We start from the raw sequence: 17,053 nt of genomic DNA, 5'->3' as shown, positions 1-17,053 counted from the left end.
GTATCTTTTCTGAATTTGGTCAAATAAAGAAAGCAGATGTTTGAGACATAATCAGTGGGATCGTAAAACCACGAGCTAGACAGTGGAATATCAAGACATGGTTAGTTGAGGTGTAGGCCTCTTTCCTCTTCGTATCTGTTCCTCGTAAATATGTTCATCTTGATTTTGTTTAGTCTTCTATTTTGTGTTGGTTAATTCCCCTGGCTCACAGTTGAGTTTCCTCAGAGTGACACTAAAGAGAGATCAGTTGGCGCTTTTGGTGCCTTGAAGTTAACACGTCACTTAGAGATCGTAAGATGCTACAGAAAAGACAGCTTGTGCCTTTTATATTTCAATGAGTTGGTACTGTTTTTGACAGGATAAACCATTTGAAGCACACAAAAACACAAATATATCTTAATTTGAATTCTAAGTGGTATTCACTCCAAACATGCGCTTAATGAAACGAAATACCCTATAAATCTAGATTCTTGCTAATATTGCTGCCATAAAACTCCCAGTATCTGGAGTGCTTTGATGTGTTGGGTTGGCATGGCCTAGCATCACGTAGCAGATGGTAACTGTAGGTCTCTCAGCAGGGTGAGCCTGGAGCTCAGGGCCCACCAGGACCTCCCGGCCCCCCAGGGACCTCAGGGACCCCCGGACTGAACGGTGCAAGTGGACCACCGGTGAGTCCTCTCAGCTAGCTGACCACCACAATCAGGACTGGACCAGTGACTCTATTGAGGCAAAGGCTAAGGCCATGGAAGTGGAAATGCTATGAGTGTTTGCCCAGAAAAGTATTGTATCGGTGATGTATATTTTTGCTTAATCTGATGTAGGGTAAACCCGGTGAACCAGGAAAACCTGGAAAAGATCCAAGGGTGAGTTTGGTTTATGCCTCTTGCTATTTCCTGGACTTATGTATTTTCCTAATGGAAATTTGGTATTGACATGCTTGTGACTTCTTCATCTTCCTTTCCCATTTTCTCCAGCTCCTACCAGCGATGAAGGTAAACATCATTTTTATTCTCCATAATCAACACCATTATACATAAACGACATACAAATGGACACGTAGTACCACTACTTATAGCTGCACGTATGAAACGCAAGTGATCCGTGACTGGTCCATATCTCTCGATTGTCACGTGTAGCTTCCAGTCATTCTGTATCTGAAGTTCATGTTGGGAAGCCTGCAGGGTGTGTATTCGTGTTCTCTGTGTTGCTATTGGACTAGAGGACTATATTTCTCCTGTTTATTGCCATGGATTATTAAGAATGGGGAATTTAGATTGTGAAGCATAGAAACAAACAGGAAGGGCTTTTTTTTAAAGCAGCTCGCCCCAACCAATTTCTCCATAAAAAACTAAACCAAGTTCATATCACAGCCAGAAGTTGAAAGAAGTGTGCACTGTATCTTTTGATTGGCTTTCACAACAAGGAATACCTTCCCTCAACTGGACTGTGGCAAGATATGCCTTCCCTGTAGCTCAGTTGGTAGAGCATGGTGTTTGCAACACCAGGGTTGTGGGTTCGATTCCCACGGGGGGCCAGCACAGAAAAAAAAAATGTATGAAATGTATGCATTCACTACTGTAAGTCGCTCTGGATAAGAGCGTCTGCTAAATGACTAAAATGTAAAAATGTAAGATATGGCCATTTGGTTGTAAACCCGTCTTTGAACTCCCCAAATTGAATTAAAGTAGTGCTTACTCTTTTGTTGACCCATCCATGTAATGAAAGAGGAGGCGTGTCTACTGTACATGTGCTGTTTGTTACAGTGACTTTATATGAACCTTTTTGTCATTTTAGGGTGAGCCAGGCATGCCAGGAATAAAGGTAGGTTCTGGATCTCAATTTAAGCTTAAACACATAGTTCAATTGGAATTTGTGGTCTCTAGAAACTCACAAATTGTGCCTTGCATGATTTATAGGTATTTCACGATAGAGGAAAAGTAAGGACTGTCTATTTTTTATTTAGTAGTGGAATTATTTTGTATTTATTATCAAGCACCTGCTGGGATTAAGGCACAACCAGAAGGAAGATATTTCCTTTAATCATCCCACGACTTGATTAAAAAACACTCTGTTTGCCGCTTGTCAGAATGGCTACATTCATACAATGAATGTGCCAATGGGCTGTGTTCTCTAGCAGAAGTCACAGGAAATCCAGTTGCTGAAAGGTGGATTGTACAAATCATTGTGACCTATCTGTCTTGCTGTCGTCTGCAGTTCTGCACCCGGTTACCTTTTCATTCATTTCACCCTCTTCTTTCTCATTCTGTGTCTCTTCGTTTGACCTCTGTGTCTTTCTTCCATAGGGTGATGTTGGCCCTGCTGGTCCCGAAGGCCCCAAGGTATTTTTATGAACATTATTACCTGTTGATCAGTCTCATTTGACCTGTTCCACTGGCCACACTATCAGCAGGACCAGAAATCAGCATGCAACCATTCCTGTACCTCAGTGTACTTCCTGCGTCACTGAAATAGCCCAGGTTTTGTATTAAAAGCTTAAAATACTCACAGTTAATTCTATGTATATACCCAGGCCCAACTGTAGCCTTTCTCCCCACTAAACATGGGCTCTTTCTCCCTCTGCTCTCACAATTACCTTTAGTATTATACTATACTGTATAGGAAATCCAGGGGTGGACACAGTCTCATACCATCATTGGTCAAGGGAGCATTCTTCTCACACAAACACACACACACACACACACACACACACACACACACACACACACACACACACACACACACACACACACACACACACACACACACACACACACACACACACACACACACACACACACACACACACACACACACACACACACACACACACACACACACACACACACACACACACACTCTCTCCCACTGGGCTGCTGTCGGAGCTAACCTTGGCTTTGAAGTACTGTGGGGGGCAGAGAGAGCCGTGCCTCTTAAACTCTCCACGTGCCTGTCCTTCTCCACTTTTCCATGGCTTAATGGACTTCCTCTGGAGGGCTCACTCTCACAGCCTCTGCCCTTCAATGAGCTGGGCTCAGCCAGCACACAGTGTGACTGCACAGAGAGAGAGAGGGGGGGGGGGGGGGGGGCATGGGTGAAGAAAAAAAAGAGGGATTGAGGGAGAGAGAGACTGCAACAGCCTGCATGGCTCTCACATCCCCCAACAAAACGGGGTCACATCCACACGAGCCTCTAGAGCAGGTTAAACGTCCTAGCCATCTGGGCAATGTCAAACTGTTTGGCTGTCAGCAAACCACAGCCCCCCTATGATCCATGCTCAAAGTCATTAGTACACTACCTCAAGTGAGATATTGAAAGTTTGATTCAAACTGGGTGAGTTTGTAAAAGAGATATTTCTGTATGACAATTGCCATTTAATGACTTATGTTTGACCCCTATTTTGGGGAACTCTGGAAGAACTTACAGCTCCAAGCTCCTGGTTATGTTATGGCCTTGTAAACTCCAGCTTTCCTCCATCTCACTGTTTTCCCATGACGGAGCCTCGAAAAGCTTGGTCTGGTTTATGAGGAGGTTGGTCAACCCTACAGTAGGTTACCCGGAGGACGACCAAGACTAAGGCCATGTCCATGTTCTTATGAGGAGAATTTCACCCCTTTGAAAGCTAGTGTTGCACTTTAGATGTTCCGAGGTGTTTGAGGTACTGAAATGTGAAGGCATTGAAATACAAACTCTCCCATGTTCCCACTGCACCTTGTTCCTTATGGAGGTCCAATACCTTTCTGTAGCTGCGACAAACGTTTGTTCACAAGTCCACTGCTTTCAGAGTGTATTGCACCATCTGGTGGTATTCTACAAGAGTGTAACTACATTTACAGAGGCAGAAGGAGAGGGTCTTCCTCTCAACTTTGACCAGATGTATTTTCATGTATTGAAAAATAAATCAAAGGGATTTATTTATAATATGTGACTAACTGTTTTGTGTTTATCTGTGTCACTCTCTCTCCTTCCGTAGGGACTGAAGGGAGACCTAGGGCTGAAGGTAAGAGCCTTATTATATCTCACCCTCTCTCTCTGTGTGTCTTTGGTTAGATAGGTAGTATGAGCAATGGCGTCTCGCAGGCTCAATGTGAATTTCTCGGATGGTCAAAAACACAATGTGGGAGTTCTGGCAGCTTATTGTTTAACCGACACCTGCTGAAGCACAAATGCACCCCAGAGACTGCACACCACTGGCTTTGGTCCGTTAATATATTTTCACGAATGGGCTGAATTATCTCACTAAAAGCCTCATAGGAGAGGAACCTCCCGGTGAAAACATGTGGTAGTGGGTGTGCAGCAGCCAGGTTGTTAATATCTAAAGTAAACCGGGAGTCTTTATCTGTAGACATAGACAAATCCTGGGCTGGTTCCCGAGTCTGGCTGAGATATCATCCCAGTTCAAAAAAGCCCAAGTGGCGCGGCCTTGTCCTGTGGAATTCCCTCCTGGTTAGTCGGGTGGAATATTCACCTCCCCCTTCAGTCAAGGGACCACCATGACAGGCCTCAGAGCCCAGAGGCTTAGATGCTGATGAGTGGAATACTTATTTCCCTTGGTACCATTGGTTGTCTTTTGATTTCCTCTATTTGAAATAGCATGATTGCTTTGCCCATGTCTTCCTTCTGATGATGTCTCCATCCACACTGTAGGGAGATGAGGGGAAGACCGGTCTCATAGGGGAGATGGGAGGAAAGGTATAATGGAAGCCATATGTGGAGTGTGGCATCTTGAGAAGTTATTTTCATCAATATCACCTCGCATGGCAAGATATCGAATGCAAGCACTTTAAAGAGAATTTGATCACTGTGGATGTCTGACTTGAGTTTGTTATTGCTTGTTTAAGATACTTACCCTAATAGAGTTTGTGCTGTTGAAATTGCAAATCGTCTTTAAATTATCTTAACATTGATGCTTTCTTAAATCAGAAGGCAAACGTTTCTTTCAGTCATCACAATATGTGGGCAAATGTGCATCGAATGGTTGATCTTATACATTATGTCGTGCAATCAAAGAAACGGACCAAACAGTCCTAGAATGAAAAACGCCTTGTCAGAGAAGGCGCCACATGTTGGTGGGAGGAGCCTTCCAGAAGAGATGCGTATGTTTTGCCCATCGCTACAGACCTCAATGCTTCAACAACAGAAACTGGGCTGCTCTCATCCACCCATTCCCCTATGGGATTTGAACACGTGGCCCCCAGGCCTTCTCAGTCCTTTGACTCAGACTCTCATAGACACTGGCCTCTATGTGATGTGACCGACTGATGTAGTACGGCCACTTGTTTTCTTACCTATCAGCTCCCTGCCGTACTTTAAGTCCGACCCGTTTCCATGGTGAACATACCCGCTTCCTCGTCCCGAGATGCCCGACATAGCAGTAGCAGACGGCGTGTGTTTCCCCCATTAGACTCCACAGATGGAGGGATTGGGAAAGAGAAGGAAAAACACTTCAAGGAAGGGTGCTTTTAGCAGAGACACGGTATCCTCGGCAAAAGTGGGGTTGTGAGAGGAATGGCTCGATTTTTTTTTTATACTAAAAAGAAAGTGCTTTTGCAGGCAAACACTTCAAAGCTGTACTAGATTCACCTTAGGATATGGGGTTTGCCTCTGCCCAGGGGAACTTCGTTCTATATTTATACTCACAATGTTGGATCAGGCTTATTGTATTGTACAACCAGATTGTAATAAAAAGAACAGGTAAAGGTTTGTGGCATGGGCCATCATCGTTAATATCCACATGGTGCCGACCACAAGTCTGACCGAGCTATATATCTCTCAAGGCCCTCTCTCAACAGGCTACAGTCGCCAGGCTACAGTCGCCAGGCTACAGAGGCCAGGCTACAGAGGCCAGGCTACAGAGGCCAGGCTACAGAGGCCAGGCTACAGAGGCCAGGCTACAGAGGCCAGGCTACAGAGGCCAGGCTACAGAGGCCAGGCTACAGAGGCCAGGCTACAGAGGCCAGGCTACAGAGGCCAGGCTACAGAGGCCAGGCTACAGAGGCCAGGCTACAGAGGCCAGGCTAGACATAGAGGAAGTAGACAGGACAGCCATAGACCTCCTCCTCTGTTCTCCTCTGCTCCGCCTTCATAATGGCTAGCTCACCATTACTGTCCAGTGGTTCGCCATTAGCCCTGTAATGACGGATGTCTCTCCCCCGGTCTGGAGGGCCGGTTGATTTAATGAGCCTGTTAGACTGTTAGAAAAGCCTGCTTTTCATTTCTCCCTTGGGTCAGAGCTGTGTGGGCACTCCGAGCCGCTCCTGTCAGGGTAAGCAGACGACAGAGACCCAGAGACAGGATAAGGTGACAGTAGTGCTCAGAACACAGGGGAGAAGAGGTGTTAGGGGATGTAGGCTTTGCCAAGCCGAGCGTTTCAGACACAGACTGTCTGTCTGATTGACTGAATGGGGCTCTTCCCTTCCTCTACCCTCACTCTCCCTCTAAATCAGAGAGCCCTAGACCAACACAGCTGGAAAGCACATTAGAACTGAGAGGAAGACAGAAAGTAGGCCTCTCTATTCACCTATTATTCCATTCACTTGCCTCAGATCCACTCTGGCAGTGCTTGTAGCTGCGGTGGCCATTTTAAGGCCATCTTACAGTATCTCACACTGTTTACGTCCTCTTTGCTGGTGTATCAGAGGGATCATTACATTTTGTTTTGAACAGATGATGAATCTATTCCCCTGTTACCCTCAGGGCATTTCCTCTGAACTGGAAAGGCCATGTCCGCGTCGTTTCAATGAAGAGATTAGCGTATTGATAAATCATGCAGCAGGCATGTCAGTCGACAGATTACGCCCATGGAGTATCATACACACACACACCGGTGTGAAAATAGAACCAGGGGGTGGGGAGTGACGGTGATGGGAAGGAATAGCTAAGTAGATAGGAGGAATGGTGTGAGCTGATTGGAGAAGCAGGAGATCAAAGCTTCCTGTTTCTGTGCTGTGTTTGCTGGGGGCCCCTGAGGGCCCCTCCATGTGATTAGAGCCGTCACCGCTCACCTGCCCTGATCCCACCCTGGTCAGGGTTCTGGACAGGAGGCCCGCCCGGCGCTTTCATCTTCCCCGAAACGGACGGACACTCTATCCCCACGTTTCGATCCCCTGACAGGTTGGTGTGAAAGCGTTCATGGGGCAGCTGGGCAGGCTGTGGCTGCGGGGCCGGGCTCTGGCTCCAGTATAGTCTGCAGTCTACTGACGCACCACCCTCACCCTCCCTCCATGGTGAGCCCCAACCACAGCACCTGTCAGAGGCTCCAGCAGAAATGCACTTGCTGTGTGTCTGTCGGTCAGGAGGGGGAGAGGAGGGTAGGGGTTGCCAAGTTGGGCGATGCCACCTGCTCCTTTGTCAGACCCTTAGGAGTCAGACTGCCGCCTTTGCTCTCTCCGCCAGGGAGGTTCTATCACTCCTCCCTGTGTCTCTGTTCTTATTTGTTCATGTAATCCGGTTTATTCTTAAGGATCTTGGTCATGGACATTGATCATTTGTTTTCATTACTTTAAAAAATGACATGGCAAACAAAGAAGTATGTTTTGGTTGGTTGATGTGCTTCCAATTAGTATGTTTCATTTGAGCTTCAGTGTGTTTCGTCAACCATAACACATGCAATAATGTATGTGTGTTGTCCCACATCTTGTTTGAGAACGCTGTGACTGTAGTTTTTGATAATCAATGTGATCTCTTAGAGGGACTTTGGTATGCCAGGAATGCCTGGGAAACAAGTGTTGAAGGTAGTCCACCATGTGAAAGTAGCCCCTGACCTTTGACCCTTGTCCTAAACCAAGAGATTAAATAATTGGGGCACTCCAGTATCTTCCTCCCCCCAGATTGGTTGATCTATGAATACTTTTGAGAATGCCTTATATACAGTTGAAGTCGGAATCAATGTCTGCAAGGCCACATAATGATAGTATTCTACATAACAGAACTGAATATAATAGCATAGTATAACGTTACTGTAAGACAAAAAATACCACCTATTTTCTTTTTTGATTTTAGGGTGATTGTGCAAATGGTCAAATTGTTTAGTCATGTGGCCAAAACTCAACAGTGTGCGCCACTATGCAAAATACAGTTGAAGTCGGAAGTTTACATACACTTAGGTTGGAGTCATTAAAACTCGTTTTTCAACCACTCAACAAATTTCTTGTTAACAAACTATAGTTTTGGCAAGTCGGTTAGGACATCTACTTTGTGCAAGACACAAATAATTTTCCCAACAATTGTTTACAGACAGATTATTTCACTTATAAATCACTGTATCACATTTCCAGTGGGTCAGAAGTTTAAAAACGCTAAGTTGACTGTGCCTTTAAACAGCTTGGAAAATTCCAGAAAATGATGTCATGGCTTTAAAGGCTTCTGACAGGATAATTGACATCATTTGAGTCAATTGGAGGTGTACCTGTGGATGTATTTCAAGACCTACCTTCAAACTCAGTGCCTCTTTCCTTGACATCATGGAAAATCTAAAGAAATCAGAAAAAAAATGGTAGACCTCCACAAGTCTGGTTCATCCTTGGGAGCAATTTCCAAACGCGTGAAGGTACCACGTTCATATGTACAAACAATAGCATGCAAGTATAAACACCATGGGACCACGCAGCCATCATACCGCTCAGTAAGGAGACGCATTCTGTCTCCTAGAGATGAACGTACTTTGGTGCGAAAAGTGCAAATCAATCCCAGAACAACAGCAAAGGACCTTGTGAAGATGCTGGAGGAAATAGGTACAAAAGTATCTATATCCACCGAAGAACACCATCCCAACCGTGAAGCACGAGGGTGGCAGCATCATGTTGTTGGGGTGCTTTGCTGCAGGAGGGACTGGTGCACTTCACAAAATAGATGGCATCATGAGGCAGGAAAATTATGTGGATATATTGAAGCAAGACATCAGTCAGGAAGTTAAAGCTTGGTCGCAAATGGGTCTTCCAAATGAACAATGACCCCAAGCATACTTGCAAAGTTGTGGCAAAATGGCTTAAGGACAACAAAGTGAAGGTATTGGAGTGGCCATCACAAAGCCCTGACCTCAATCCTATAGAAAATGTGTCGGCAGAACTGAAAAAGCAAGGAGGCCTACAAACCTGACTCGATTACACCAGCTCTGTCAGGATGAATGGGACAAAATTCACTCAACTTATTGTGGGAACCCAAAACGTTTGACCCAAATTAAACAATTTAAAGGCAATGCTACCAAATACTAATTGAGTGTATGTAAACCTCTGACCCACTGGGAATGTGATGAAAAAAATAAAAGCTGAAATAAATAATTCTCTACTATTATTCTGACATTTCACATTCTTAAAATAAAGTTGTGATCCTAACTGACCTAAGACAGGGAATTTTTACTAGGATTAATTGTCAGGGATTGTGAAAAACTGAGTTTAAATGTTTTTGGCTAAGGTGTATGTAATCTTCCGACTTCAATTGTATGTTACCTGCCACTAAACTGAGTGCTTAAAGAACTACCAGCCTTCTTTCTCAGAATTCTGTTGGATTGTATTGTTGCCTGACAAAGCATTTCCTAATCCCAATGTTCCCTAAAATACATGTCAAGCCAATGATGAATAGTGCATGTTTTTTTTGGCTCTGTAAAATACTCCCAGGTCCAATAGTTGTTCTGCATCTGGATTTAAGAACCATATCTTGACATTGATGATTAGTAATTTGAAATGGGGCATAAATGTTACGAGAGTTACAAGTCACCCTCGTAACTCTCTGTCTAAGACATGGCTTTTTGAGTCTCAGCAAGCCAAGTAGATATAGTAAAAGCAAGCGAGAGAGACGGACTGTGTCCCAAATGGCACCCTATTCTCTATATAGTGCACTACTTTTGTCCTGGGCTCTGGTCAAAAGTAGTGCACGTCGTAGGAAATAGGGTGCCATTTCGGACGCACCCACAACCTTCCATAAGTGCCTGCTGTAAACCCATGTGGGTCCTGTGGTCACAGCTGTGACCGTACATCATCCGCCGTGCGTCCGCTCGTTAAGCTGGCCAATTGAAGAGGGGAGCAAACACAGAGATGAATTAAATAACTATCATGTGTTCCTTTTACTATTTATAACAACCAATTTCTAGGGTTAATTGGCTTGCGGTGGGCTAGAAGCTCTTGACGAATGACAATCAGCGACAGTTCCATGTCCAAACCTAGACCAGCTATATGCGTGCATAGAATGCACCAACTCCAACATACCTTTCCAAATATTGATCCCAGTGCATGTTGTACTTAGGGAATTCTGTTCTTCCAAGAAAACTGACAAACACATGGATGTAAACAGGCCCTATGCTGTATCAGACTATTACAAAATGAATGAAAAAATGCTTGTTTGGAAGATGTGGCATGGCTACTGATTTAAATGAGCTTTACTGAATACCAACTTTCACTATTTCTGTCTTCTCTCATTTCCCCCACCTTTGACCTTTGTGCCATCTTGGTTCACCGTAGGGAGAGCCAGGTTTTCCAGGCACTCCTGGAAGAAAGGTAATTTCCTTGAATGGTGTGGCTAACACAGATTGTAAAGGCCTGTATTTATCCGGGTACTAAAACTCTGTCCTCCTTCCACTGTAAAGGGTCAAGCTGGTACCCCTGGAACACCTGGTATTCCTGGGAAGAGGGGCTACAGGGTAGGCCTGGAATGGGCATTGTGTTTGTGCTCTGTCTGTCAATCATCAGTGTTCCCATAACAACCAGAGCTCCATCAAGTCAATTGTCTATTATCTTCTCATTGTTTGTCTTTGTGACCCACTAGAGCTGCGATTAGTCTTGAGTTGCTTCTTTAGCTTCCTCCTCTGTTAGTCTGCCCAATTGGTTTCTGCAGAAGTACTTTGATCTTTGCATTACTTATGGCCTGAAACATCTGGGCCTTTTAACGGCTTTCTTACTATAGCTGCTTGTACTGCAGTGACGTGGCGTCATCATAACATGTCCCATGTGACAGTGGAACATTTCAGAGAAATCATTAACTAACATGACCCACACATTCCTGTTTCCAGAGAGTTTCCAAACGTGTGAAAACATTCTCTTGTTGGAGAATGCCGTGATTTTTGCAGATTTGAGTTTGTGCCTGTGTTGAGATCTAAAGCTGTGGACAAGGGGCTGTGCTGTTGGATGTTTTCATGTCATTCACCTTGTGATTTAGATCCATATAGATCCGTTGTGTCTTCTGTGAGACCAACCAGTGCTGCACTATTTAACTCCCATCAATGTCACAGTCAATGGGACAGTGTCAGTGTTATACACTAGAGAATGTGTTGTCCTGCACAGTCGCTTATGACACTGTCAAAATCAAATCAAAGTTTATTGGTTGTATACACAGTTTAGCAGATGTTATAGCAGGTGCAGTGGAACGCTTATGTTACTAGCTAGCTCCTAACAATACAGTAAAATGTCAAACAGGTACACAAATAATCCATTCATAACAACTCTGTCCATGTTCTGTTCTGTTCTGTCGCAGGGTGACAAGGGTGACCCCAGCGCAGCAGGGACTGGCATCAAAGGAGAACCAGGGACACCAGGACTTCCAGGCCTATCAGGATTCAAGGTACTATAGAGGCTGTAGAATAGTTAGAAAAAGACACCTTGGTTTAATAATATCACGGGGGCCCCTTAAAATGACGTGTTCTCTTTACCAGGGTGACAAAGGCGACCAAGGTCTCAAGGTGAGATGGGAACTTTTCCTAACCTGAGTTGACATTTTTGCACAACAGGAAATGTATGATCACTAAACATGATCCTCTAATTTGCTACAGTAACATTCGATCTCATCCTTTTAGTGTTGAACACTGTATTGAGGTTAATAATTGAAAGGAAAGAGGCTAACTGTCATACCTTTCATCACCCTCCAGGGGGAAGAAGGATCTGATGGCCCAGCTGGACCAAGAGTAAGTGCAGGCTCTGTCATAACGCCATGCATTCATTAATGTCAAAAGGAGATTTGGGAGATTTGCACCAATACATTTTTTATTTTTTTCCCTTACCTTTAGGGTCCTCCAGGTGCAGCAGGGGAGCCAGGAAAATCAGAAATCATCAACAATGAAAATGTATATCACCTATTATTTACTGCCTTATGTAAATTGTTTGATTCATGAAGTATTATAAATTGTTACAGGACTTCTAACATTGTGTTTTTTCTCTTTAGGATATTCGGAATGTACCTTTGATGGTGAGTGGATGTCTCTAAAGTCTGCTAATGATGCATTAGAAATGTATATGCCTTCTTTATGCAGGTCGTTGTAACAGAAAGACAGCCATGTCGTCCGACAGACCATTTAAAGGCCGACTGTATTTTGCCACTGTAATTCCAATACAATGTTTGCTAATATGAATACAGTACTAGACATACAGCATATGTTTTCAATAAGTCATTCTGATCTGTTTCTTTATCGATCCAGGGCCCACCTGGACTACCTGGCCCTCAAGGGGTCCCCGGAACACCAGGAACAAAGGGTGAAGTTGGCCTTCCAGGCCCTTCAGGTCTTGACGGAGAGAAGGTTAGATCACCGTCTTATTGTCTATTCTTCAGTATAAATGTGCATTGTTAACCTGCCATGTATGATAAAACACAGCATCAACATGACGATGACAGTAATGATAAAAGTAAAGACAACAATGGAAATTACGTCTAATTTGTGTGTCAGGGTCCTCGGGGGAAGCCTGGAGAGGCAGGTCCTGTTGGCCCAGCCGGCCCTGAAGGTCCCAAAGGGGAGGGGGGCCTGATGGGTTTCTCCGGAACCAAAGGAGATAAGGGGGACATGGGCCCATCTGGATCACCTGTGAGTAACTGGGGAACCCCAGATCCACACCACTACACACACTCCCACACCAAAGCCAGAACACTACAGTAGCACTATCATCTGGTCTCCCGAGTGGCGCAGTGGTCTAAGGCACTGCATCTCAGTGCAAGAGGCGTCACTACAGTCCCTGGTTCCTATCCAGGCTGTATCACATCCGGCCGTGATTGGGAGTCCCATAGGGCGACGCACAATTGGCCTTTCCTCGTCCGGGTGTGGCCAGGATAGGCCAAATAAGAATGGGTCCTTAACTGACTTGCCTAATTAAATAAAGGTTAAATAAAAATAATAATTCCCAGAGGAAAGGGACTGGAGCTACAGTAGCTCTTTGTACCACCCTCGTATGATCTAATTAGAAACCTTTAGGCTTCAGTGATATACCTACTCCAGTTCTGACAGTGGATTGGGTTACACTCATCATACCATATAGCCAAAACACATCCCAAATACTGCACCGTACTGCAGCGTCTGGGAGACTTTTCCTTCACCATTCTTGTCTGATTATTTGTGTTAGTCATATCAACACACTCTGTGTGGGTTTATTAACCATTAAATAACTGCTAGCGAGAAGTTGGGTGATTGTCTAGCATCGTCTGTGTGTGTAGACACTGAGAAAGGATGGGCAGCATTGCGTCCCTCATTACGGGCAGTTTCATGCCCTTACAGCCAGAATCTGGAGGTAACCAGACGAAACTAAAAAACTGTATGCGATATATTTGGTCAACGGTTTTGGCACATTCAAGATTAATGTTCACTTTTAACATCTGATTAAAAAATGTCATCGTCTATTTTGTATTAATTGACACTCTCATATGGAAATGAACCAAAACCAATCCCTGATTTGAACACACTGACAACATTTTAATCACTATCACCCCTTTCCTTGTTCTGTAGGGTTTAGATGGCCCTACTGGTGAAAAGGGGGTTTCTGGGCCTCCTGGTCCCATTGGATTACCAGGCGCAATGGTACGCAATGGTGCCCCTCAGACTGCATCTGAGTATACAGTATACAGTGTCTGACCTGGCATTGGGTAGCAGTGAAATACTGTTCGCAATACTATCCATCTGTACAGTGCTGATTGGGTGTACAGCAGTGTTTTATTCATGCGAGTAGCCTGTGTTAACCTTGTATTCATGTGACTTGATGCTTCAGGGTCAGAAGGGTGAGTCCGGAGATAAGGGAGGAATGTCAGACATGGTAAGGGCTCCCCTCCACTGTGTATCTCATTGTTTTTAATGACCTGTGTGTGTTTGAGTGAACTTGAGAGGGGTCAGATTCAGAGGACGTGATGTTAGAGTGAACCCACTAATGAGGAAGTGTATGCATTGATGACGTTACCTGATGTTTGTCTTTAGGTATATGGGCCTCCAGGTCCTCCAGGGCCCCAAGGACCAGTTGGCCCTGCGGTTTGTACACTACAGTTAGCATGCTATTAGGCAATATAAGCACTCAGAAATATATATTAAACCTCCTGATAATATGTCATATTTACATGAAGTGATTGACATATCCTGACTGGAATTGTTTCTTTTAACCCTCAGGGACCTGAAGGACTGGGAGGGCCAAAGGTAAGAGTTGATTGTGGTAGCCTCTGTAATGTCTTACTGTACCTCCAGAATCCTTTGATACTGTAGTTGTCAGTACACACTCAAATCAGTGGTTTTAGTAAGTTGGTGTAATGCCTATGTAGTAAACGTGAATAATGTATTTTCTGTGCCTCTTTTAGGGGGAGCCAGGCATAGGCATACGGGGAGAGAAGGGAGCATCTGGTTGGAAGGGCGATAAAGGGGACAGGGGTCATCTTGGGCTTCCTGTAAGTACAATTTGACCATCTCTTTGACCATTTTGCCATTCTAAGTTGTATTTTGACTCCTGGAAACCAAAGTAGAGTGGGTGTACTCTTTGTTCAGGCTTTTGTGTCTTAGAACCAGGCAGCATGACCGTTCTGATGTTGTCATGTCACTTTATAACTAGGCCTAACCAATGATGGTTTGATGGCTCAATGGTTGCATTAAAGTTTTCAAAGTGCATGGATGGATGATTGCTGCAATCCAATACATAAGGGCAATAAAATCACTAATATGAAAACTAAAACATGTCATCTACAATATACATTAGCATTGTCATATTTTTCTTCGATAACTCAATCATTTCCATTATTAGATGGAAAGAGTTAACGATCATTTTCTTCATTATGCCAACTTTTGTTTAGTTTTCTGATAATCTCTCTGAAATTCTGTAAATGTAGTCTCTTTTAGTTCTATATTTAGTTGCATGTTAAGGAATAGGTTTGATATGAATTACTGGGGGTCTCTTCCTTACTTCTGGTTTACTTCTTGGGAGTCAAAGGTCATTGTTGACATTCAGTACATGTTCTAGTCACATTGTCAATGGCACAGTAACTCCTTTTATATGGAAATGATGAGGGATATTATGTATATGCTAATCAACGCGGGTACAAGACATGAAATTTGCAAATCATCATAGACACTTATATCTTCACACTTCAAACTGCTTTCTATATGGACATCAACCATAGAAAGAAGTTTAACCATGTTTATGTTTCTGAAAAACACTATTTTATCAAAGGTCAGGGCTTAATTGTTTGACAGTGATAATCAACTGCACCTATAAGAGGAGTAACTGTTTCTCACATCATCACAACACAATCACCCTTCATCAACAACTGGATGTGTTTTTTGAGTCACGAATCACTGCTTCACTCACTCACCCCTTACCCTCTCCCCCCTCCACACCTCCTCCTCCCCTTCTCCCACCACCTACCTTCCATCTCTGCTCTCGAAATGTTTACACACTGTCCAGGGGGCTCATGGTTTAGACGGCAGGCCTGGTCCAGTGGTGAGTGGCGCAAGTCCTGTACCCACCCAACACACATTCCTCCCCTACCCCACCTCCCCTCCTCTATTCTGCTCCCCCCATGGCTTACTTGCATGTCTGTCTGCGCTGGTGTCTTGTCTGTCTGTCTGCTTAACTTTCCTACATGCTTGTCCTGTCTGCCCTGTCTTGTAGTCTGTCTGGTTGTCTGCAGAGAGAACAGTTCTGTTTTAGGCATTTTTTGAGGATTGCTCTGGCATAGGGACGATGTTCACATGACTGTGTCCCATGTCTGTCTGGCATTGGAACGTGTCATGGTCCTAACATGGGCCCTTTGATGTTTCTCCTCTCAGTGCGTATATGCTTTGAAGTAGTAAATGGCAAGAATTAGTCCCACTTGTTCATTACAGCCTGAATCCTAACTTGAGATTTGCATGGGTAACCCAGACTTTTGCGTAAATCGTGTGTTGACGTCAATGGAAGATCTATAAGGACATTTGAGTTACGCAATCAGATCTCAAGATTCAACCTACTTGCATAAAGTCATGACAAACTGAGTGTCCGAATCCATGCCATTGCAAATATTCAAAACATACCGTTGTAATACTCCTATGATCATATGCAAGCAGTGAAAAGCTTTGAACTGGCGCTGTGATGTCATACCAGGAGAGCATGCTGGGATGCTCATGCTGCATGTTGATATGTATACAGGACTGTATGGCAGTATGGCTCTGTCATGCAATATGCTGTACATGCTGTACTATCTGTACATGCTGTACTATCTGTACATGCTGTACTATCTGTACATGCTGTACTATCTGCCTGAAATGCAAGGTCCTCCTGTCGAATCCTGACTTCTCCAGGGAGAGAGAGCTACAGCTGACCTCTTTCACTAATCATTCATATTTTTCTCCTTTTTTGTTACTGTTTATTCTTTAGCTCAACAAGCTTGGTGTAACATGCACAGTGGGGTAACCTAGAGAACACCACTACCTAATCAATCAGTAGGCTATTATTTAATCATGATTAACACAAACAGAATTGGGTAACTCCTCTTTTGGCACGTAAGGGCTCCAGAAAGCTTGTTGATCTATTGACAGAAATGCAATAATCTCTTTCCTTTGGATGTCCTCCCATTGTAATGTCTGCATTCACTGATTGTCGTCTTGTCCTTAAACTTAAAGGGCCTGATAGGACCAGTTGGTGTGGCAGGGCCAGCAGGACTGAAGGGAGATCGAGTGAGTACTTACAACACACACACTAAAGTAGCACACACACCACATAAGAGCTATCAGTCAAAACAGAGCTTATTAATCTATTTGAGATGAATGATTTATATATATATTTATTTTTTTTATCAATTCAGGGTTACAAGGGAGATTCAGGAGTCCCAGGACCAATTGGGCCTCAAGGCATCCCTG

At 44.1% G+C, this 17,053-nt stretch overlaps 1 protein-coding gene across 15 annotated transcripts in view; it reads left to right on the top strand.

The window, feature by feature from the left end:
* The window catches only part of col13a1 (collagen, type XIII, alpha 1), a 111,325-nt gene that overhangs the window by 80,335 nt on the left and 13,937 nt on the right, over positions 1-17,053 (top strand). For 7 of the 15 annotated variants that reach the window (XM_082964489.1, XM_014153945.3, XM_014153962.3 and 4 more), the window contains 24 exons: positions 576-668; positions 822-863; positions 975-992; positions 1,795-1,821; positions 2,304-2,339; positions 3,971-3,997; positions 4,645-4,689; positions 10,452-10,487; positions 10,577-10,630; positions 11,461-11,547; positions 11,639-11,665; positions 11,852-11,887; positions 11,990-12,046; positions 12,145-12,168; positions 12,398-12,496; positions 12,644-12,778; positions 13,691-13,762; positions 13,950-13,994; positions 14,153-14,203; positions 14,339-14,365; positions 14,524-14,610; positions 15,621-15,656; positions 16,817-16,870; positions 16,999-17,052. In XM_082964489.1, coding sequence (XP_082820615.1) covers positions 576-668; positions 822-863; positions 975-992; positions 1,795-1,821; positions 2,304-2,339; positions 3,971-3,997; positions 4,645-4,689; positions 10,452-10,487; positions 10,577-10,630; positions 11,461-11,547; positions 11,639-11,665; positions 11,852-11,887; positions 11,990-12,046; positions 12,145-12,168; positions 12,398-12,496; positions 12,644-12,778; positions 13,691-13,762; positions 13,950-13,994; positions 14,153-14,203; positions 14,339-14,365; positions 14,524-14,610; positions 15,621-15,656; positions 16,817-16,870; positions 16,999-17,052 — 1,269 coding nt within the window. 15 annotated transcript variants of the gene reach the window in all.

The sequence above is a fragment of the Salmo salar genome, chromosome 18 (genome assembly GCF_965601325.2).
Source record: "Salmo salar chromosome 18, fSalSal1, whole genome shotgun sequence".
Classification (NCBI taxonomy): domain Eukaryota; kingdom Metazoa; phylum Chordata; class Actinopteri; order Salmoniformes; family Salmonidae; genus Salmo; species Salmo salar.
This window is presented reverse-complemented; position numbering and strand designations above follow the sequence as displayed.